Source organism: Tenebrio molitor, chromosome 3 (assembly GCF_963966145.1).
Source record: "Tenebrio molitor chromosome 3, icTenMoli1.1, whole genome shotgun sequence".
Classification (NCBI taxonomy): Eukaryota; Metazoa; Arthropoda; class Insecta; order Coleoptera; family Tenebrionidae; genus Tenebrio; species Tenebrio molitor.
Genome location: NC_091048.1, coordinates 27,119,276 through 27,143,640, shown reverse-complemented (window position 1 = coordinate 27,143,640; position 24,365 = coordinate 27,119,276). Strand labels below are relative to the sequence as shown.

General features: G+C 39.5%; 2 protein-coding genes across 5 annotated transcripts; both read left to right on the top strand.

Moving 5' to 3' along the window:
* The first annotated feature begins 63 nt into the window (after positions 1–63).
* On the top strand, positions 64–2,610 carry LOC138125395 (hexosaminidase D-like). The gene is made up of 2 exons (XM_069040678.1): positions 64–1,171; positions 1,220–2,610. The coding sequence occupies exons 1-2, from the start codon at positions 214–216 to the stop codon at positions 1,912–1,914; spliced, it is 1,653 nt and encodes a 550-aa protein (XP_068896779.1). The 5' UTR covers positions 64–213; the 3' UTR covers positions 1,915–2,610.
* A 1,447-nt stretch (positions 2,611–4,057) lies between these two features.
* LOC138125402 (casein kinase I) lies at positions 4,058–24,313 on the top strand. 4 transcript variants are annotated; one of them, XM_069040687.1, is made up of 7 exons: positions 4,059–4,579; positions 5,017–5,123; positions 16,516–17,035; positions 21,692–21,932; positions 22,144–22,194; positions 22,748–22,803; positions 23,044–24,313. In XM_069040687.1, the coding sequence occupies exons 1-6, from the start codon at positions 4,457–4,459 to the stop codon at positions 22,774–22,776; spliced, it is 1,071 nt and encodes a 356-aa protein (XP_068896788.1). In that variant the 5' UTR covers positions 4,059–4,456; the 3' UTR covers positions 22,777–22,803; positions 23,044–24,313. The 4 variants fall into 4 exon arrangements, with proteins under 4 accessions (XP_068896787.1, XP_068896788.1, XP_068896789.1 ...); XM_069040688.1 differs by lacking the exon at positions 22,748–22,803; XM_069040686.1 differs by lacking the exons at positions 22,748–22,803; positions 23,044–24,313 and having other exon boundaries at positions 4,058–4,579; positions 22,144–22,358.
* Positions 24,314–24,365: the final 52 nt, after the last annotated feature.

Here is a 24,365-nt window from a genome sequence, read left to right as displayed (position 1 = left end):
ATATTTAAAAATATAATTAAATTGTTTATTTATTTTGAAAAAAATGTCAGTAATGCGTGTTGCATATACCACTGGCAAACAGCTGTTTGTCAAACTTGTCACAAATGTAAACACACATAACCTCAATCCCTCATTGTTAAATAATTGTTTTTGTTATCCAACTGTTTTGTTATTGTTCGAAATGCGTAAGCGAATCCATTACTAACATTAAAAATGAAGACTTTGCACTGGTTGAACAGAATAACCCTCGGAAAACCACTAAAAATCTACGTGACCTTTGCCACCCTCCTGTTGATTCTCTTCATCATGTACTTTACTTATTTAAAACCCGCACCCTCCCAGACGAAGGTCCCCGTCGACCGTCACATGTTCGACGAGTACAAGCACACCTCTCACAAAGAAACCCCCTTCACGGGGGCGAAAATCATCCATCTAGATCTGAAAGGGGCACCGCCTCGAATTTCGTATTACAAAACTCTTTTTCCCCTCTTGTCGAAACTCGGGGCCACCGGGGTACTAATGGAGTACGAAGACATGTTTCCGTACAACACTCCTTTACTAAAAAATGTGTCAGCTCTGAACGCGTACACCGTCGAAGAAATCAAATATATCAACGATTTGGCGGCGCAGAATAAGTTGGAAGTGATTCCGTTGTTGCAAACTTTCGGACATTTGGAGTTTCTGTTGAAGTTGGAGGAGTTTAAGCATTTGCGTGAAGTGCAGGAGTACCCGCAGGTGATATGCCCCACGCACGAGAAAACGATGGATTTGCTGATGGAAATGATCGATCAAGTGGTGGAGCTGCACCCTCAGTCGAAAACGCTTCACATCGGCGCCGACGAGGTGTACTATCTGGGGTTTTGCGACAGGTGTGCCAACATAATGAATAAATTTAATCTGTCGAAAAACATGTTATTTCTCGAGCACATCAATGCGGTTACGTCGAGGATTCGTAAGAGACATCCGCAGTTGAAGATCCTGATGTGGGACGACGAGTTCCGGTCGTTTACCTTGAAGGAGATGAAGAACGGATATTTGAACAGATTCATCGTACCCGTGGTTTGGAAGTACTCCAAAGACGTGTACGAAGAGCTGGGCCCCAGTCTTTGGGACATGTATTCGGAGATGTTCCCCAAAGTGTGGGTCGCCAGCGCGTTCAAAGGCGCCACAGGTACCAACCAAAAAACTCGCAAATATTTGTAACTGTCAAAAATTCTAGGCAGCAACCAGTACGTCTCTGACGTCACGCACTACGTCCAGAACCACCGCTCGTGGCTGGCCCTCATGTCCGAATACAAGAACCGCATCACCTTCGAGGGCATTATCATCACCGGGTGGCAGCGATACGATCACTTCGCCGTGCTCTGCGAGCTTCTCCCCGTCAGCCTGCCCTCGCTGGCCATGAGCCTGCGCGTCATCATGGGCTACCAGGACTCTCCGTTGAGCCCCCCGACCGAAGTGGCCAAAATCTTGGGGTGCGAACAGCCCTACGCCCTCATCGGTCCGGTCTTCGGCAGCCCGCGCTGCTCCTACGTGGGCGGCGACATTCTCGAGGGCGTCCTCAAGCTCCAACAGCTCAAACAAGAATACGAAAACATCCTGGAGGACTCGCGGGTCAAGGGCTGGATGAGCGAATACAACAGAAATCACGAGTTCTCCAATCCCCAACACGTGCAGTCGGTCACGGCCCCCTTGAGTCGCATCCGAGGGGAGCTCATGTTGGTGGATAACGAAATCACGGCAGCTATGTACGAGGTTTACGATAACTATACGATCAGCGAGTGGAAAGAGACGTACGTGAAGCCGTTCGAGAGGGAAGTGAAGAGTATGGTGGAGGCTAGGGACAAGATTTTGGCGAAGGATTCTTGGCCCAGGAGGCCCCTGCAAGGTTGTGACACGTGCAATGAGTTGTAGGGATTGTTCAAATGTCATGTTGGCGGCTACCTCAAGCATGTCACGTGACATGTCGACCATAACCTCAGTTTTTCAAAATTTGCATGTTTTCTTTACATTTCGGTGTCGTTTCTTATGTCTCACGTCTAGAATCACACCTAGGGAATCTCTAGGGACACCACGTAATTGCGCACCGTGTACTGTAGCGACATTTTCAAATTCTCACCTCAAAAACTTGCAGTCAATTAAAAACGCAAAAGTAAACATGGACGTAATCATGATGTTTGTATTTCTTCATATAAGCGTAGTTTTTATATGATACGGGAAAACAATAAATCTTAGGGTTATTGAGATAAAGATTTAAGTAAACAGTCTAGTCACATTGAGTTTCACGGAATTGGTTGTTAATACTTGGTTGTACAATTTTTATTTTTTCCTTTTTGGGTTGTATTTGTTCTCAAGTCGTGTCGATCAAAATCTAAAATAAATCCGATGATATGCGGGAGGTTGATCAAACCAGTTTGTAATAGCCAATGGTGTTTGTTAGTTTCGGGACAAATTTTAAATGAAAGCCAAAGCCCAAAACAAGCGAACAGTTGGCTAATATACAGAGCAATAAGTTGTAAAGTGCCAATTACTTATTACGTAAACAAGTCTGTTTAAATCTTGTTAATATTCAATAAATACTCGGGACTTCTCTAGTCTAAAATACAAAAATCATCGTGGTTTCTTTGAAGGTCACCTGTACAGCCCCAAGAATAATTTTCTGGTCCAATAAAAGAGTGGGGAATGTCGTAAGAGCAAAACATGCTAATCAAGAGTTATTCCCCAGAGATTAATCTAAACATTCCAAGAATCAAAGCCGATCCCAATTGGTTAAAGTAAAGTCCCCAACTCGTTACAATAAAGATTAGCGCTGGAATGTGTAGAGTACAGTCAATATTTGAAAAATAATCGACAAGCGATTATAAAAGGTGCTGAAACAATAGCAAATGGTGTCAGTTTATTGAAGATCACGATGAAGCTTACAATCTTCGCATTAGTTGCTTGTTTCTTCATTTTACAAATTGCTGCTTTCCCGCTCGAGGAAGCGGCAACAGCTGAAGAAATCGAACAAGGTAACTGCGAATATATTACAAATTGTACGTAAGTAATACTTGATTTATTGATATTTACAGGCGAACACATTCGAGTAAAGAGAGTGACATGCGACATTCTTAGTGTAGAAGCTAAAGGTGTTAAACTCAATCACGCCGCTTGTGCTGCCCATTGTCTCTTCAAACGCAGAAGGGGAGGTTACTGTAACAGAAAGAGGGTCTGCATTTGCAGATAATGAACTTGATTTCGTATTTTTATAAATAAAAACTAATTTAATTCAAAGTTAATGTTTCTTTGGTTGTAACAAAAACGATGTAAGTACGAGAGTTTTTTCAAGAATCATTGTCGACACATTTCATCAATGAAGTTATCATCGTCAAAGAAATTACTCCACGCAACTACCTGTTCCACTTTTTTCTTTTTCCTACGCTTGATCACCCACTCTTTACACGAGTCCTTGTACTCGGTATTTATTATCTCTGGTATTTAGTTGAGAATTATTGTTGCAGTGTAGGTATAGGTACAAAAGGGGAATCAGGTGGTAGTTCTCTACAATTAAGAGGTTCATAACATAATGCAATTCTGCTAAATTTTCTCCTGTCCATATTTTCTGCGAGAAGGTGACAGATGGGAACAGGATGGGAATGAATGAAAGACGCGGCATGCAATTGCAGAATATTTGAAAGACGACCACTGGCTTGAAGTTATAACGATAAATAGGTCGTATTTTAGAGATTTTTTGTCAGGAGAAGAGATTGTATAACTCATTGGAAACATTTTTCAACTTTGTAGTAAAATTTGAAGGGTATTTTTTGTGACATTTAAATGACACAAGTGACCTTGTTGCCTTTTGACCGTCAAAGTTCTGCAAAAGAAAATGTTGTTGGAAGTTGTCCGTTGACGAGGACGTGTTATTATTTTGCGTTGCTTGCACCTTGTGCAACTTCTTGCATTGAAACAAACGTCAGAATGGCGAAATAGTGGTAATTAATAAGATGTTTTTGAAATGTACATTTGGGGGTTTTCTGTTTGACAGCGGCAGTGGCGCCCCCTGTGGTGTGCCGTCGTCGTTTCCGTCGTACCGCAACGCCGTAACGCATCGCCGTCGGTACGGTCGGTAACGTGGTAACGGTCCGGGCAAATTTCCGTTAAAGGCCGTATTTCAAATTCGTCCGTGTGACAGTTTTCGTAATTTCGCATAAGCGAAAAGGTGCGTGACAGCGGAAAATTCACCAACCTCGAAAATTTCCAGCGTTCCATTCCCAGAGTTGAGTGTGTGTCGTCGTTTTCGTGGCGCCCGCGAGAGGCCGCAGCGCTTTGTGACGTCACGCACAAGCGATCAGTCAGACCAATATGTCGGCGTGTTGGTGGAGCAAGTGATAGTTATTGTGTGTAAAATTGGTCGCAATCGGTCATCCAAATTGCTGAAACGACACGCGAACAGACTCTTAATCAAATTAGCACGATGGCGTCGCATTGCATCGGCAAAACGGAGTTCATAGTTGGTGGGAAGTATCGGTTAATTCGGAAAATCGGCAGTGGATCCTTCGGAGACATCTACCTGGGCATCAACATCACGAACGGAGAGGTAATCAGTGCAGAAATCGTCGAAAACGACGGGCGCGACACGTCTTAACCTCAAGTCGGGTCTTTGTTTCGAAAAACCACGAAACCAGTCCGACGAGGACGAGCAATGGCAGCCATTAAGGCCCCGTCTCTTGCGCCTCGAATCTGTCCCCAAAGCCTCGATTTTCGCCTTTTAACACACCCCCTACATCCCCAGAGGCGTCCTCCACGCTCAACCGCCTCGGTTTTGTAACGCCGCCAAAGTAGGTTACGTTACCAGGATATGGGCCTCTCTTGCGACACATTTCACAACTTCCAACATCATTCAACCCGTTTAGGTGCAGCTGTCGAGGTCCCACCCGCCCCACAGACCGAACCCACCACGAAAACCACCCCCGCGACCCCCACACACCACCCCCCATTTCGCACCACTAATACGTTCTTTGTTTTTCCCAACAGGAAGTGGCGGTAAAACTCGAATCAATTAGAGCAAGACATCCCCAACTTCTCTACGAAAGTAAATTGTACAAAATTTTGCACGGTGGAATAGGAATACCACATATCAGGTGAGCAGGTGTTTTTTTTTGCGACCAGCGGTCGCACCAGGCCGTGTTTGGGTATGGGTCATTCCAGTCCGACAAGACGCAAGAGCACGGTGACAGCTGTCATTGACTCTGTGAAAAGCAGATTTCCAGGGAGGCGGAAGCTTCCATGAAGCTCGACTCGAAAAAGAAACGGGTTTGCGTCACGATTGGGTCTCCGGAAAGTCAAAAAATCGTCGGCGACGTGCTCTAGTTGTTCGGGCCTCGTCGCTGTTGTTTCAAAACGGTCGCGGACAAAGAGTCGAAAGTAAAAGACCGTTCAGAAACTGCTCCTTTTAATTGTTTATCGATCGAGAGTCAGTATCGGTGACCGTTACACAAACTTATTGGCAGGTTTTTTTTTTGTAATTTGCTTTTGTAAATTATTTATGAGTCACGCCTTCGCAAGTTGACGCGGAATTTTGCTGCTCATGACGGCTGATAATTGACCTTATCGTGTGGACGCGTGCGGTTTTTTCCGATATTGCGACCGGAGAGTCGGGGTGTTTTCCCGGCCGAACGGTGGTTTTCGTCTTGCAGAAAATGCAAATTTGTGCGTCATTCGAACGGGCCAACACAAATGCATCGGGAACGTCATTACGAGAAATAAATATTTAGGCGGGCGGCGATTTTTTTATCGGCAAATTGTACACAACTAGTAAAAGTTGCGTCGCGTACGAAAATAAAAATAATTGGTCTGACGGTATAACGTGTTCGAGGAAACCGTGTTCGACTGATAATAATATAATGAGCAACGTCTAGGATTGACTAGCTAAAGTCTGGTCGCTGAACAGATGTAGTAATTTAAAAAAACTGGTGGGGTTACTGAATACGCCGAAGCCTGTTTCACAATGGAACAGGTTCGTTGGCGCTTGTTGTTCTTACGAGAATCTGGTGCTGCTGATAAAGAGTGAAAAAAAATGGTGAAGAAGTTTTCCATTGCACTCGATTCGAGCAGTCGTTTTACTTTTACATTGTGAGAATTGTGTGGAATTTGAATCGTTTTACTAAAAATTGATGAATCGATGTGTGAACAAAATTGCTCGCGTCGTTTTTGAGCTATGAATTTTTTAGGTTGGAAAGAAATCTTCCAACCAACCGAATTTGGTTAAAATATGATCAAACGTGTTTGTAATTACAGCAACTCCTCAACCATTGGTAGAAAGTTTATTTACAATGATTTTAACACAATGTTTATGAAATAATACATTCGAATGATTTAGTTTGAGTCTGTCTCTGACGTGGACGTGTCTTCAGCCAAGTTTATTATTAGTGGCTACGCTTGGACCTCCATGTGCCACATTTCCTCCTCTTCCCCTTTATTGTACGCTGTTGAGCATTTGTCCAACTTGTACTTACGCTTGGAAAAAGTACAACTTCAAATGTGGTATTTTTTCGGCCACCTCCCCTTTAATTTGCCCCCAAAATAATTCAACTGGATTGAATTCGCGGAATGGGGACAGTCAGAGTACTGTTTTGTTACTGGCCCATCAACAACATATTCTTGTTGCGGTGAATTTTCTTTGACAAGAACCAACAATTCCGGTTTGACCATGTCTTCTTCCAAGACTTGATTTATTTCGAAACCAGACTTGGATACCTTTTTTTTATTATTTTATTCCCGTGTTGAAAATGTCTTCTACTTTTCTGCTGTTGAACGTTTATTACAATCACAGCATCTTTTCCAGTCTTGGTAGAATGGCAGAGAACTATCTGTCGAATACCTCGGCATTCACTTCTTTGTGGTAGCCTCCAGTTTTTTTTTTTTTTTTGGTTAAGGGGTGCGAAAATCGCCAACATATGACAGTTTCTATAGTAAAAACGTTTTAGATGTGGGTTGTCACACTCAAGGTCGCTTAAAATTTCTGATTGAACTACTGTACAGTCACGGCCACGGAATTTCGTCAGTCGTTGTCATGCAACTGAGATTAGCTGTAAAACAGGTTTTATATATTTCTAACCCCACATTGGAATTTTTGACATGGATGTCAATTTGTCAATCAATTTTTATTGTGCGTGACAGAATTTCTGTCACAAAAATTTTGAGTCAGTCATAATAACAGTAAAGCTTAGATTACACAAGTTTTTTCGATTTTGACAGTAAAATAACTGACGAAATTCCTGTACTTTAAGCTAGTTTGACACGATGCTAAATATTGTAGAAAATTTGTTAGAAAATGAGAGAGACCCTGGATCAGGACCAATGAACGATCAGGATCATAGTCTGTCTTTGTCATTTTTACATAATTTTCTGTGAAGTTTAGTTTCGTGTCACACTAGCGTTAGTGAGAAATCTGTCATAAATTCCAAATACCTTATAAGCGCGCCTAGTTACTTTTCCTGGCAGTGCCAACTTAACGACAAGTCCCCAATCCACATCTATACCGTTCCGGCCATAGAGGAGTTGTGGAAATTTAATTTCGAGAATTCTTCGGAATTTTTTCAATTGCGAGAAATGCGATCTGACGGTTTAAACGATCGAAAAAAACAAATAAAGATCGTCGAGTAGTTAATTCACTTAACATCCGGTCAATACAACGAAACAAGTTATTTTCGAATTGAACTTGGGCTATTTCTTTTCTCAATTGTTCAAACGTAAAACACTGTTTACATTTCACTGTTTACGTCCGATCTAACAGGAAAAAAAAAACGTTTATTATAGGTTCTCGTTCGCGGTATTTTATTGATTTGATCGAGTCGTGGAAATTTTATTAGTTCGGTCGGTTTATAAACTGCAACCGTTACAATTTGTTTTTGTAACTGTAACAGATTGTTTTAAATAAACTTTTCGATCCACAGAGTTTCGTCAAATGGACTTTTGAGCTCGGATTACTTTTTTCCAATCGTCGGAAAAACTTAACGAAGCTGATGACATTTTAATCGATTTTCTTTTGGCGTTATCGGGCAAGAAAAATGATCCAAAAGTCTTGTTATGACGTGAAATATTTATTTCACAAAAAATTGTCGCAGTGGAGGTTTCCCATGGATTGTGGCACCTATTGGAATACATTCATTTTTTTTTTGCCAAGCTGAATTCTTATTTTGCAGAACTGCAATGTCTGAATTTCCAGAAAGAGTGGTCTGTCAGGTGTGCATTAACCGTTATCTCGATCAAAGATGCAGTCATTGACAAATATGTAGTTATTTTTTTCCTACACTTATTTTAAACTCTTATCGTCCTTATCCTGCGAAGAAGATAAGCAAAAATAATGAACACCACCGACTTCGCTTCTTAGAATAATGATTGTAATGAAGAATGTAATGAAAGAATTTTTTTAAAAACAATTTCGAAGCGACAGTACAAAATCACGGTATTCAGGCAAGTCACTTGTGCGTTTAAAAATGCGTTCCGATTTTGATCGAACGATTTGCGCGAATAATTTTCTGCCACGTTTTGTTCATCGACAATGAATTAAACGTTATCGCAACAATCGACAATGTTATCGAGGGCGTTTTATGTAAAGTGAGTTCGGCTCGTGCATCGAGATAATCACCGTTATCAGTTGGAAAAGCGACCGTTTCCGAAAATTGTTTGTTGTCCCATCGAAACATGACGTGATTCCTCGACTGGTCACGATAAGAATTGTCATTCCGTCGACTTCGAAACGGTAATTGCGCGTTGTGTGGCGTGGCACAATAGGACCCGCCGATTGGGACACAACATCGTAGAATTTGTCAAGTCGCCTCGCCATTTTGCCTCCTCGCAAGGACTCCGAACCGACCGGAAACCTTGTAAAAGTCCGTTGTTCGGTCGGATTTCACGCCAGCGAAAAAATTGTAAGGTCGCGATTTTCTGCTATTTCATCGAGTATTTTTTTTTTCCCGACACTCGTCCACTCGGCGATTTATTTTTGAAGTTCAGCCTTGAGTGTCGTTTTTCGCTTTAACATTGACGTGTCGCTTGATGAAATACTCGTTTGTTTTGCATTTAGAAAAAAAAAAATACGCAAACGTTCGTAACGTTATCTTCGGCCGACAGAGATATCGTTGCCTCGGTATCAGATGTGTACGTGTTGGTTGCGTTTTAATTTTTTTTGTCGCGGGCTGCAGCAGAAAAGCCGCGCCGAAGAGAAAGACGAGCAGAAGGCGACGTGTTGTCGGTCAGGTGCGCAACAACCGTTGCCCACCTGAGCCGAATTACCATTTTTTGTCGCGGTCGCGTTGTGCTGGTGCACCGTTGGGCCCTAGAAAGTCGGATCGAGCCTTGAATCGGAAACCGCAGATTGGATCTCGTAAAAAGAAGTCGGTCGCGTTTCCGCGTCGATTTTTGGGGAAGAAGTCGTCGAGGTGGGGCCCAAGGTCGGCGAAGATCTTTCGCTTAGGGGGGAACATTTTCGTCTTGCTTCGATGGGTGTCAACGTCCGATCGAAGAATCGACTCGTCGAAACGCGTCTAATTAGCGGACGGCGACCTTTACGATGACAATAACAACTAGTGTTGGGCATAATCGATATATTTCCATAATCGAATTAATCGAAATAATCGCTTTGTATAATCGAATGATCATTCGGATTGTCCGATTATGAATGATCCGCATGCGCAGTTGCTTTGAATAACGAGTGATATTCGGATGGACGATTATGAATGATACCAAGGCGGTCTCATGATACGCAAATTTCAATTTTCACATCAAGTTCTTTTTTGGAATCTTAGTGAAGTAAACGAAACTACCCTTACTAATGCGGGAAGAAATAAAATCACTAGATTAAAACAATGAGAACCAAATGACAGAACCACCGAATGAATATCTCGTAATAGAGTGGTCGGGTCGAGTCGTATCGAGTGATCGGGTCGAGTCGTATCGAGTGATCATTCGTTTTACCATCCAGTTCTCGACTTCTCGAAACATTCTAACGAATTATTTTAACGAATGATAATCGAAGAGCATAATCGAATGATCGATTATTCGGCTATAATCGATATATTTCGATTATATCATTCATAATCGCCCAACACTAATAACAACGGACGCCCACGCACTTTCTCTCTTTCGGGGGAAATTAAAGACGACGAAGGCGTTGTGCGGCGAGTCGGATGGCTCGGGTCGACGTGTACACCGAGACGAGAAACTTATGGTGAAATGTTTTGCTTGAGCGAGGAGGCGAGGTCTATACGGTGTTCGCTTGAACGAGGTAGTAGTCACGTGCACAGTAATAGACTTCATTAGCGTGACTGGCGAACGGTAGTCTTAAATACGCAATCAATAAAAAAATCGGAAAGTGTCAGTTTAATTGTCATGAAAGGATTTGGAAATCGTGTTGTTTTCATCATTTGGGTAACTGTTCTGTTACTCAAATGGGGATCATTTCATTGTGACTGAATCAACTAAACAAATAATGTGCTGAGGTTGACTGCACCGGTCGTTGACATGAGCTCTGCCTTGTTGCATCTCTGTTTAGTCGTGTCCAGTACCAAACAAGAGTAGGCGAAAATCACGTGATTTTGTTACTGTACAAGTTGAGTGAACGAAGTGTAGATTTTTGCCCCACTAAACTGAAAAATAGGTCAAGATAAAACTGGATTGGCATTTTTTTAAATGTTACTTTTAATTTCCTGAAAGTAATTTTAAAAGAACCAAGAAGTTCATCGAAGGAAAAGATCATTTGTTCAATATTTTATATTGTTTAGAGAGAAATTTCAAGTGTGCAAGATTCATTTGAAACAGGGGTGTGAATCGTAAAATGAAACAATTTTTTTTTTTGGCACGTTTTTAACATCTTTATTGATGGCTTGTAACGTTAAATTGCCGTAAGTTGGATGTTCAAAATTCGGCAAAGAATCTTCAAGATGGAGGAAATTGGAGTTACAGAAATGCACCGGTTAAATCGACACGTTTTAGCGGTTTCCGTGTTTATACAAACCTGAGGATTAAAACAAATACACAGAGGAATCAACAGAAATAAACTGTAGCTCTTATAAAAATGTGTAAATATCTAAGAACGTAAAATAACAAGAATAAAGTAGACGCGGGAAGAGCGAAAAAAATTATTGGTGCAGGTAACAAGCGTTGAAAAAAATTGTCGTCACAGGCCGTGCTTTTCTTTCTTTTTTACAAACTTAGGTTGATTTTTTTTGAGCTGATAAAACCAAGGAAACTCTCGTTGACTAGTTCTAAAAAGAACTATTTTTTCTCTTAAAGAAATAATCCAGAGCAATGAGGGTTCGCTGAACAAATGATGTTTTTTTAAAAACACAAAATCTTTTCGTTGAAACCTTATCTCCTTAACTGTTGACAACAATAATGCATAATATTAATATGTACATATGTACTTATATCTTTTGAGCTGTTTGGGTCGTGTTTATTTTGTACAGGTAAAAAAAATAGAAATAGCAAATGGAAGAATTTTTTATTTATTGACAAAAACGTTTTACAACTTATCCCCACTTTAGAGCGAACCGAGTACAGTATGTGGTCATGATTGTAAAGGTCATTGAAACAGTAATATTCCAAATTGCGAAACATTCAACGATCTGAACCTCACCGAAGGATTACGAATTATGTAGTGATTTAATTTTTGAATTAAAAAATCTAGAAACGAACAAGTTCCAGTTTCAAAATTACTTTACAGTAAGTAATAGTATGTATATTGTTATCCGAGTTGCATAGAGATTTGTTGTAGAACGAGAGGGTTTAGGGCACGACGAGTACAGCGTCTTGTGAAACGAGTGTAACATGCTAGTTTTTTCTATTTCGGCTTCATTAATTTAATTCTAAAAAATATAATAGTATATTATACAGGGTTATTCTAAATGATTGTAGTCGAAGTAGGCGTGAAAACTGAATGTAAAATTTATGGTTGCCGCTCCACATAAAAAAATCATCAAAATAATGTGTTAAATTGGGTGAAAAACAACTCAATATTTTTAAAATTGATTGTAGAACAACTCAATATTTTTTGATTCAATCGTTAATTTAACAAAAATAAATAAAACCCACATCACCGCACTTTTCACCTAAAAAATGACAGTGACAGCGACACAACTGACAGTTCACATGAAAGCGGCAAAAACGTAATAACATGGACATGGCCTACTTCGACTACAATCATTTAGAATAACCCTGTATTATAAGTGATAGAAATGCATCATTATACAAGAGTGGGAATTTTGACCAACGAGTGCGCTTGCGCACAAATGGGACATTTCTCACGAGTTTCATAATGGCATTTCGCTCACGTGTGATATACGTTTTATCGTACAGGTGCAAATATTGCAAAAAATCCAAGAAATGAAGTTTCATTCAAGTAAAATGACAGCTGACAAATTTAGTCACTTGTGAGTACTTTATGTCAAGTTAAATGGCAGCTGTCAAATTTACTCACTAGTGAGTATTTTATCTCATTTGTGATCAAAATTTAACTTCCGTCTGAGGTAGCTCAAAAACTCCACCTGTAAGATAAAATAATTATCTAGTGACTTTTATTGTAATGGAATTGGGTTGGTAATTGCGTAATTGTCTCCCAAATGTTCTTACAATGTTCTACTCCCGTAGTAGTTTATTGTAATCCCACAAATGAGATCACATTAACACTGATATTTACTATCAATACCAACCCCATATTCAATAATCACTAGAAACGATGCTATAAAATTGATGATTGTGAAACTGTTTTCAAAAAAATCCTGGGCTGAGAAGGCGTTGGAAACCGTCAATTGTTGTGGTTTTTTAAAGCGGAGATCAATTGGCGCATGTTGACAGCTAACCTAAAATTTACAGCCAAAAATCTTTCTTTTTTCTTTCTTTCTTTGCAATGTTTTACATTAAAAATAGAACACCTTAACGATTCCTATTCTCGAAAAATATATCTCAGGCACCCTTTGCTGAAAACAAACATGTACAATTATGTCCCGATTAAACATAAACAAATGTCAAACGGCGGTAAATTCAAAATTTACACTGTTCCAAACCGTTTAATTTTTCCAACGCCTACTTAGCCCAGGATTTTATTTGAACGCGCGATATAATACGAATTTTATAAGACGTTGTTGTGCGTCTTATAAAACGAGTGCAATATACTATTTTTTCTACTTTGGTCGCATTAATTTGACAAAAACTCAAAAATCTAATTATGAAATAATCTAGGGACTTTTGTGTGGCATGAGTTATGGTGGCATTTTTGTGAAATTTATGTCAAATGTTTTAATTGTTAACAGTAGTGTTGGGCGATTATGAATGATATAATCGAAATATATCGATTATAGCCGAATAATCGATCATTCGATTATGCTCTTCGATTATCATTCGTTAAAATAATTCGTTAGAATGTTTCGAGAAGTCGAGAACTGGATGGTAAAACGAATGATCACTCGATACGACTCGACCCGATCACTCGATACGACTCGACCCGACCACTCTATTACGAGATATTCATTCGGTGGTTCTGTCATTTGGTTCTCATTGTTTTAATCTAGTGATTTTATTTCTTCCCGCATTAGTAAGGGTAGTTTCGTTTACTTCACTAAGATTCCAAAAAAGAACTTGATGTGAAAATTGAAATTTGCGTATCATGAGACCGCCTTGGTATCATTCATAATCGTCCATCCGAATATCACTCGTTATTCAAAGCAACTGCGCATGCGGATCATTCATAATCGGACAATCCGAATGATCATTCGATTATACAAAGCGATTATTTCGATTAATTCGATTATGGAAATATATCGATTATGCCCAACACTAGTTAACAGGAGCTCGCTAGAGATGCTGGACGCCAGCCAGCGTGCTATTGCAGCAATACCAACGTAATACGTATTAAAAACAAAAAAGCAAAAACAGTTTCACAAAAAGTTCCTTTGTGACACTACTTTTAGTTTCACAAAGACTCACTTATGATACCAAAGTAGAAAAAGATATTTTTGATTTGGTGTCGTTTAGATCTGCTCAAAAAAATTAGGAATTTGGGTTTTGCAAGTACATTTTTAAATTAAAAATGACGGAACAGAACAAAAAATGTCAGATGGAACATACACTTTAAAGCAAAAGTTTACGAAAACACTAAAAATTGATAATAATGTTTTTATTGTTTTGAAAGGTTCACTTCATGTTATGTATCATAATCCGATAGGAAAATTGAATTTCTTTCGAAAGACGTGTGATATCTGATTTATTTGGGAAAGTTTTATCTCAGATTGCATTTGTTGGGATTAAATTTGAGATTTGAATTGATTGCGTTAATTTAAATGTTTATTGACGTCAATAATGGTCAGGTTGCGAATTGAATTCATGTAGTTGTGTTGTCACGACAACCTTGTAACTTACACTACATATAGCAACAAAACGCTTATTAAAAATGAATGGTCTTAAAGTGGACCCCTGTGGTATTCCTTGCATAATTCGAATAAGACCAAAAAAAACTTGATACGTTGCGGTCACCACCGTAAACACGAAAAGAAATACTTTGGAGGTGAGATTAGATTTTGTGATGAGATAAATTTGTCCCTCGACAGATCACGACCTGACACGTCGAGTGCCCAGCAAAGCAACTAGACAATACAAATCTCTCATGATCTTCAGTAATGCAGACGAGATGATCAAGTGGGACGGTTTGCCGCATTATTGTGTCTAAAACTTGACTGAAACGACATTATTATTAATGGCGACGTGGACATAAAATCGTTTGTTTGTGACTGGTTTTTGGAGAGTTTCGTTTACGACGACGACGGTCTCGACTTGCCAATTCCTATAACTTATCAAATCTTGATCGTTCCTTGTTGATTGTCGTGACGTCGTGGGGGCGCCCCCCCGACCTCCCGATTCCTATCGAACGAAAACAAAACGCCATCACTTTCACAACGCCAACGACGATCCAATTTGAATAAGTCGGTTTCCGCGAAGTAGGCCGCGAAACGGAAAAGTGTGACACTTCTCGGTCGCGGTCCGTTCTTCTGATTCTTCTGCGTCCGCGTCCAAGGAAAACAATCAAAAAATCTGCGCACACCTCTTCGGGGGAGAATTGTTTCGGGCGCGCCCATTCACCCAGTGTTGCCAGATCTACCGAATTTTCGGTAGATCTACCGAATTCGCATAAAATCTACCGATCTACCGATTTAAACCTCAAATCTACCGAAAAGTTACTCAAAAAAATTTTCATAATCTAACATTTTTACTTCATTTGCATAAGAGAACATCTAAGGCGTTTTGTTTTGGACTGGTGACTGGTTGATGTGCCGTTATTCCTGGAGTCGAAAGGGTGATCCCGTTAATTACCCCGCTTTCTTTGTGTTCTGTTGTCGAGGGTGTGAAAGTGTCTAGCTTTTATTTATGTTTAGTTATTTTCTACATGTTACGGACTTGAACGTATTTCTTTAGAATTATATGACTGTAGCTGTTTTGTTGTTCTTTTTTTTGCTTTTCTCCTTTTGCCAATTGTGTTTCACAATTTATTAATTTATTTTAAATGTAAATCATTTTATTCCACACTGTATATGCATTGTTTTATGACAATATTTCTAGGATTAAATGGAAAACAGCGATTTTGTTTACGTAAAAACCGTGAAGTTCTTGCAAGTTTTTCCAACGTTATACTTCATAGAAATATTGCTTTTTAGTTTTTTCAATCTGGAAGGCGTTTTGTTTTGGACTGGTTGATGTGCCGTTATTTCTGCAATCGAAGGGGTGATCACCATCACCAAAACTCCGTTAAATGCCCTATTTTTTTTTTGTGTTCTGTTTAAATTACGCCATGATGAGGGTGTGAAAGAGCGTAGCTTTTATTTATGTAAAATTCAATCGTTTTATTACAAGGAATACGTCCAGTGCCGAGAAATAAAAAAATCTACCGATTTTTTACGAAACCTACCGAAAAGTTCCGAGTTGATCTACCGAAATGTCACTCGATAGGTCTGGCAACACTGCATTCACCGGAGACTCCTCCATTCAGAAAGGTCGTCGTTGCGTGTCCCTTTGTGATCGTGGTCGCGTGCACGCATCGCAAGGTGCAACAACCCGGCAACGGATGCACGTCGATGCGGGGGCGGACTTTCGACCCCCGGTCGGCGGTGCGTGAGGTCTCCAGGGTCGCCGCCCCCCACGGGGGAAGTTTGAAAATTTTTCGAACGCGGAATTCGTCATTAAACGCGATATTGATCGGCGGGCTGATGTTTGCATAACCTATTTGTGTGACCCGAATTTGTATTGTTGTGGGGAAATAAAATTCCTTGTCATCCCTCGTGTGATTGTTGGCCTCGCTGCGCCTACACTCGGGACGAAAAGATATGTACTTTTAATTTGTGTGGAGTATTTGAGGTGTCCTCGGAGAGGCGTAAACTAGAGCTGGGAGTGTGTCGTTCCTCGGATCTGTTTATCATCTCCGGGGGTCTATTTATAATGCTGCTCGGGCGACCTTTGTCTCTACAGTAAGACCGTCTCTGTCCGCAGATACTATGGCCAGGAGAAGGAGCACAACGTCCTGGTGATGGACCTGCTGGGTCCGTCGCTGGAGGACCTCTTCAATTTCTGTTCCCGTCGTTTCACGATCAAAACCGTTCTGATGTTGGCCGACCAGATGATCGGCCGTATCGAATACGTCCATTGCAAGTCTTTCATCCACCGCGACATCAAACCCGACAACTTCCTGATGGGCATCGGCCGCCACTGCAACAAACTCTTCCTGATCGACTTCGGTCTGGCGAAGAAGTTCAGGGACGCGCGCACGAGGATGCACATCGGATACCGCGAGGACAAGAACCTGACGGGGACGGCGAGATACGCCTCGATCAACGCCCACCTGGGCATCGAACAGTCGAGACGCGACGACATGGAGTCCCTCGGTTACGTCCTCATGTACTTCAACAGGGGATGCCTGCCGTGGCAGGGACTGAAAGCCGCCACCAAGAAGCAAAAGTACGAGAAGATCAGCGAGAAGAAGATGTCGACGCCGGTGGAGGTGCTCTGCAAGGTCGGTATCTTGGGGGAGGTGAACGGAGGAGAAAGTCGGGGAAGTGCAGCTGGTGCGAGTTGAGCAACCAACGACCAGTTCGAGCGAATTTTTTTTTCTCTCCGTCTCTCGACGCTGTTAACAATTAATTCGAAAGGTTAGGTTGCATAAGATCACGGTCGAGAGGGGGTCCCGGAGGTGGTTTGATTGATGCGATACTGTGCAACTGCGATTCCGGGTTGATCTTCACATTTCGGAACGGAAGAGATTTTTAACGAGCGAGCTCTGCCGAAAAATGAAAGTTTTTCGGTGGGCCGTAAGTCGCTTTCGACGACTCGAATCCAGATAAGACTTTACGAGTCACGTGATCACCGAATGGCGGATTTGCACACAGAGATCTGGCACACCAGATATAAATGCGAATTTATTTTATTTCCTTCCTTCATTTCGTAATCTAAAATATAAATAAACATTTATGAAAATTGGGACTTGGCTACGGGGGGCGGTGGTTCTCAGCTGTCACGGTGGAGAAATGGCGATTGACAGATGTGACCTTCTTTAATTTGACAGTTGTGCGCGTACGAGTCAATCTACGAGACGACTTTTGTTTGTCGTGGTAAGAGTTTTTTTGCGCGCAAAACGCAAAATAAAGAAATTTAATTTTCGGGAAAAGATAAAATGTAAAATACGACGAAACGTTATCTGGACGGGTTAAAACTTCAAGGTTTTTTTTTAAGTCGGATAGTTAAAAAAACTTTCATTTTTAGGCTGTTGCAAAAACAATGATTTATGTAAGACTTGGTGCGAATGGTCCGGAAGAGAGTTGCTTTAGAAACGTTGGAATCATTTCCGAAGGAAGTGATTTTTTTTAATTGAAAAACGTTTTGATAGTTTTTAGATTGCCGTAATTCAGATAAGACTTTATTAGTCACGTAATTGATAAATTACGAATTTGGCGAGATAAATGTGAATTAATAAAAAGTAAAACTTATTTGTTTGGTAATCTAGATGTCTGAAAGAAACTTCAATGAAACTGTCACATTTTGGAGTTACTTACGTAATAAACAATAATCTGGAAACTATTTTATTGTGACCCACTTTAATTTGCAGTTGCAGGCGTATGAGTTAATGTACGAGTCGATTTTTGTTTCTTTAAAGGAAAAAATAAAGAAGTACATATACTGTTTTCTCAATTTCGTTGTAGGTCGTAAAATTTAATTGCATATTATGAGCGATTAACGGCCACAATGGTTGGGTTTAAAATGGTTGGGTTTAAAAAGGTTGGGAAGCGGCGCTTGCCTTTTTCCGTACAATGCAAATCTGCAAAATGTACAATACAACCCTGTTTACCGTGAGATCATATAAATTTATAATTAGAGTGGGCTATGACTTTTACATTAGATGGGCAACACTGTTGACAGCTTGATTTGAATTGCCAAGTGATGCTTCAAAATTCAACACAAAATATGAAACGGTGAGTTAACAATTGTTTCCAAACGGGGGAGAACATTTTCTATGATTGTCAATAAAACTGTATTATTTTCTAGTGCTAAAGTCAACAGTATTGCCAATCTAATTTCAAAGTCATTCATAGCCTACTTTAATTATAAATTTAAATGATCTCACGGTATTACCTGCTAGTGGTAAACCAGGATTTGTTGTAAGGCCCGCAAGATCTTTAATTTAAGAACCAGAAAATTTTACGACCTACAACCAAATTGAGAAAACATCACATTTGTAAAAAAATGTAACAAGAACTTACTAATATGTAAGTAAAATTTGAAGGTTTTTTAAATTGAGTAGCTTTACTAAAAAAGAAAAAATTCAGGATGCAATAGCTTTATAAATACGTAATCAACATTTTTGTTTTACAATACAAAAATTTCCGATAATGCAATTTTTATTTTGTTTGTTTGTTATTGTAAAAAATGACGTTAAAAGAAGTTGGGATCATTGCCAAGGGAGAGATTTTTAACAAACGCACTGCCGAAAAATATCTCAAATATTTTTTTAGGTCAGTGGAGTTACTTTTCGAGTAGTTAAATCCACATGATTAGCAAATAACAAGTTTACAGAGATGTAGCACACTTGATAAATGGGTATTTAAAAAAAATAAAACGCCTACATACTTCATTTATTTTGTAATCTAGATGTTGAAAAGAAAATTCAATTAAATATTCACATTTTCAGAGTTGAGAAAAAAAAACGTGGGGGTTGAGCCAATAATCTCGGAAACCTTTTATACAGGGCGGTTCTACTGGGTGATTCAAAATGATTGTGAATAAATATGGCAACTTCGTATGTACGAAAATTTATGTGGCAACTCTGTAGGTAGGATGGAGTTGACAATGTGTATAAAAAAAAATCAAATGCACGCATATAAAATGTCATACAAATGTCAACTCTACCCCACCCACACAGTTGCCACATACATTTTCGTACACAGTTGCCATATTTATCCACAACCATTTTGAATCACCCAATAAAACTGTATGTTGTTCACATTGAACACAGACATGAAGTGTGAAATGTCAGTGACATATGTGACCTTCAGTTTGACAGTTGTGGGCGTTCAAGTCAATCTACTCTTTGTGGTGCCGATTTTTTTTTATCCAAAACTGAATTAAGATATTAAATTTCCAGAAAAACTTGAAACGTAATATACAACAAAAAATCACAAAAATAAATATTAAAATTCAATAGATTTAAGAAAGATTTTTCATTTTTCTGTTGTAACCAATTATACCGTGTGAGCAACAAGTACTGATTGAGTTGGCAATAAATTCTGGTGATTTTTGGTGACTTTTGTGTCATGTTCCAACGAGAAAACCATTTTATTAATAAAAGATTACAAAAACCAAGACGTTTAAATTTTTTTATGTATACCAGCTGTCAATAATAATAAAACAAACCGAAATTGGTACAATTCAGTCTTGAAAATTTTATGTAAATTTTTTTATTGTCAACTGAAACAGTTATTGTTGCTCACCCTGTAGTATAATTCAGAATAAGTGGCATCGCGGTAGGTGTGGATTATCTAAAGTGAACTTTATGTTACGTCAAAAAATTTACTAAACTTGTGAATCCGTCATTACTTTATTTTGAGGTTATGCGTCACATGATCTTGACACGGTTTTGACCCACAGCAGAAATAACCCATTTTGAATTTTTTACAGTTTTCGTGAATGAAACAAAGAAATACCAAATACTATAACATAAAAATAAACACAAAACGATTCCCTAAAACCCAATTAACAGCGAAGGATACCAATAGCGTCGAAACTAGGGTATTATTAGCAAGGGTCTTGCTGCCAACGTAAATTTGAATTTCCAATGCCTACCGCAATGCTACTTACTCTTGAATTATTATAATTCATTTTTGTAATGACGAATCAGAGTTACTAAATTTAGTAACTTTTGTCTTGTGAACACACCTTTTTACGGCGAATTTGGGCTTTTAAAAAGTTAGGTTATGCGTCACGTTATTTGCTTCTATGGTCCAATTTTTTTAAAAATCAATTGTCAAAGTGTTGTCATGTTGGTATAAGCCACTGGTTATTTGATAGTTATTAGATTGGCAACGTAAAATGTCAACTGTATGTCAGTCATTTTGATGTGAAGGCGCTTTATATAAAAATACAAAGTTAAATGAGTTTCGGAAAACAAGGATCTAACACAACGAGAAAAATTGGCTATGATTAGATTACGTGAAGAAATGCAGATAGAAAAACCGACCATGCTAAATTGCAGTAAAGATGCGCACATCATATTCGAGGTATTTTCTTTTAATATATGGATTCGTCACTGCGAGGAACTGATTAGAAAGGACTGGAAAAAATTGATGGGAAATCTACCAATTGAGGACATTCCTCTTCCGCAGAATCATATTCGGAAGACGATTGGAGGTTAGATTCTGAAAATGAATAGGTAAATTGCTTATATAACCCATTAAATAAATTCCCATTTTCCTGTACCTATATGTTCAGTTGCACTTTTTAGTGCCATTGTCTTTATTTCTTGTCTTTTGGTATAAAATTTGGTTACACCTGAAACTTTTCTGACATTTGAAAATTACTGATATAACCTCAAACCTGATCTGGGAGATTTTACGATAGAGGTGTCCCGAAACGAAAAGTTTTAGGGTGGTACAGCCTGGTCTTTGAGGGAATTTTGACATTGACAATTGATTTTTTTAAAAATTGGACTATACAATTTTGTACTTTTTCATTACGTTTCCATCATCTACGAATTTGTAGAAACCTAGCACACTCGATAAATGTGAATTTAAAAACAAAAACTTCTTCCTGTTTCATTTATTTTGTCGAGGAGCAACTTCAATTAAATGTTCACATTTTCAAAGTAAAGAGAAGAACTCGTAGAGAAAAGTTGAGAGATAACGTCGGAACTCCTTTTTGCGGGGCGGTTCTCAAACCATATGTTCCCTCCTGTTAATTCGTATTACGAAGACTAAAATGTCAACGACAGATCTGACCCACTTTAATTTGACAGTTGTAGGCGTACGAACCAATTTCTGTTTGTCGCGGCCATTTCAATTAAAACCTTGAAGATTTTTCCTCTCGCGTAGCTTTTAAGATTTCATTTCAACGTAAAACTGAGGGGTGAATGATGATTTCCGGCTGAACCGGTCGAGATTCCAAAGAGTGTTACCGTTTTCAGGGATTCCCCGCCGAGTTCTCGATGTACCTCAACTACTGTCGCGGCCTCCGGTTCGAGGAGGCCCCCGACTACATGTACCTAAGACAGTTGTTCCGTATCCTGTTCCGCACGCTTAACCATCAGTACGATTACACGTTCGACTGGACCATGCTGAAACAGAAGGCGGCGGCCACAGGGGGAACGGTGGCCGAAACGTCGGCGCAGCCACAGACATCGCGGGTCGTGATATCTCAACAAACAGGTGGGTACCGGGGTGTCCCCTTCCCCGTTTAGAATTTCGTTTTTTTCGTTGTTTGGGAACACGAGCGATAAGGGGCGTCGAAGTCTGGCCCGGAGGTGGCGACCGGAGAGGTCGGCGCGGCCCCAGGCGAGACTCCGCCGCCGCCGACGACCTACTTAGAGTTTAGTGGATAATTTCGATAGTTAATATCTTATAGTAACCCTCTTTTCAGCGAACCGTGACAAAAAAGATGACGAAAAGAACAAGCAGAATTCTGCTAAAGGTACAGCTCACTATAAAACAACCCACCCTTCTACTGCAAATATTGCTAAAGTCTTTAAAGGTCACTGAGAATGTTGTTTTCGTTAATATTAATTTTTTTTATTTTGCCCTGTAATTTCGTTTATACTTTTTTTTTTACATATCTACATAAAATTGTTGTGTCCCTTTGTGTTTTCTTTTCTCCCTTGTTTTTGTTTTGAATTTCGTTGGTTACTGTTTAAAATATTGCGTTTCATCATCCGAAGTAAGTGTTGAGCTTTTTCCTAGTCTTTGGTGACCGATTTGTGTTCGATACAGGAGCGCGGTGCCCCCCTCTCTCTCTCTTTCTCTTAGACTGTTACCACTTCATTTCTGTTTTGTGTTCGATTCGTGCATTAGACAAGTCGCACTCATGTCACAGTTTTTCAGTTTCGTTTGTTTCTCATAATAGTCGGTCACGCGACAAGTAAGTCGGGCCGCGTCAAGTAGCTCTGCTAAAAGCTTCAAATCCATACTAACAGTGATTTTTCTTTGATTTCTAGTAAGATTTAAAAACGAGAACATTTTCATTGCAGGTCAGCCAGTTGTCACGAAGCTTCTATAAAGGATCAACGCTGTATTAAAAAACACTGTTAGTTTTCATCCTTTTTGTGTGTTTTTATTATTTTATTATTATTTAGTTCTAATTGATTATTAAGCTTTGGGAAGTTGGGACGAACTAACCTGGTCGGGATGAAAGCTAACATCAATCAATATAGTCATTGCATGTTGTATATTTTTCTAACCAATCACGGATCGTTTTTTATTTACTGTTACATCGTCCTTTTTTGTAAAATGTTTTGTTTTGGAGTAACCAGTTGTTTTCTTCTAGGCCGTTAACACGCCCCCCACGCACCACCACCGACTGGGTCTAACCGACTTCGCAAACAGTTGTCAATACAGCAACCCAAACAAAATTAATTACAAATTCAAAAAATGCAAAAAAATGAGAGGTTGTCTTGATGGACGCTGACAATTTTATATAAAAAAAAATTAAACTTTTATTGTAAGTGAGCATACACGAATTAATTTTTCTTTACCCGCCGTTTATGGGAAAATTGTATAAAAATATATAAAATAAAAAGAAAAAATTTAAGGGGTGGGCCCCTCACAAACCGGCCGAACCCCTCGATTATGTAAGTGGATTTAGTGATATGAGTGGGAGTGAATGCAAGTCTGGCTGTACTATTTAATATGTTAAGAGTAGGTTGTAAAAATATTGGATTCAAACAAGTGAGTACCGCTAACCGTCACTACTGGATGTGAAAAACAAATAAAATGATACGGAACTCACCTCGAGCCTACGACGTTCAGGCGCTGCACGGTGAAACGTCGTTAAATGTGATACCATCACTTTGTCGGATTAATTTCATTATTTTACCCTCGTCTCGCCGTGCGGCTTGTACATTTTATAATAATGGTGTCGATGTAATAATTTCTTTCGTTCATTTGTCACATGGGTAAGAAAGAAAGAACTGACCGGTGCGCCGGCCGTACAGTTTTCTTGTGGAGTCTCGTCCTTAAAAATACAAACGCTTTCGTTCCAGATGTTCCACCGACCCCCGACAAAAATTTCCCGGAGTAAATCCGATCGATGCACGTCAAAAAGTTCGAAAGAACGTCGGGGCGCAGGCCGAAAGACTGCGCCCCCTACCGTGGGCTGTGTGCGATTTACTGCGGTCTAATTTCTTGTTCGAGGTTGAGAATGTACGATAGATAAGTCTGCGGGATCCAGAATGAAAGTTTCAGTTGTGTTATTAATCGGTTAATTACTACGACTGTGCGTCTTTTGTATGTAGCTGCGCATTCAAGCAACTGCCATGAACTTAATTGTCGATTTTTATTTCCATGGTAACAATGTAATATCTGTGTGAAAATGCTCTATTATTATTACAGGCAAGTTACGAAAATAAGTTATTGTTAAATACAGTTGTATAATATGGTTTTGTCTTCATTTATGATTAACTAAATACGCTATAGTTTTTACAATAGATTTTTTTCGAGGCTATCTGAGAGCCCCTATTTTTAAGTTAATAACCACGTTGGATATTTATGTAAAAGTAACTCTCACAATGAGGCATCATTAAAGATTGAAATTGTGACCAGCGGAGATTTCATTTTCACCTTGGCTCCTCCTCCGGAACAAGCCGAAAA

Bases quoted from the DNA above. Each gene is read 5' to 3' on its own strand.
- LOC138125395 (XM_069040678.1), top strand. From the start codon at position 214: ATGAAGACTTTGCACTGGTTGAACAGAATAACCCTCGGAAAACCACTA. The intron at 1,172-1,219 runs GTACCAACCAAA...CAAAAATTCTAG, and splicing joins CGCGTTCAAAGGCGCCACAG to GCAGCAACCAGTACGTCTCT.
- LOC138125402 (XM_069040686.1), top strand. From the start codon at position 4,457: ATGGCGTCGCATTGCATCGGCAAAACGGAGTTCATAGTTGGTGGGAAG. The intron at 4,580-5,016 runs GTAATCAGTGCA...TTTTCCCAACAG, and splicing joins TCAACATCACGAACGGAGAG to GAAGTGGCGGTAAAACTCGA. The intron at 17,036-21,691 runs GTCGGTATCTTG...TACCGTTTTCAG, and splicing joins CGGTGGAGGTGCTCTGCAAG to GGATTCCCCGCCGAGTTCTC.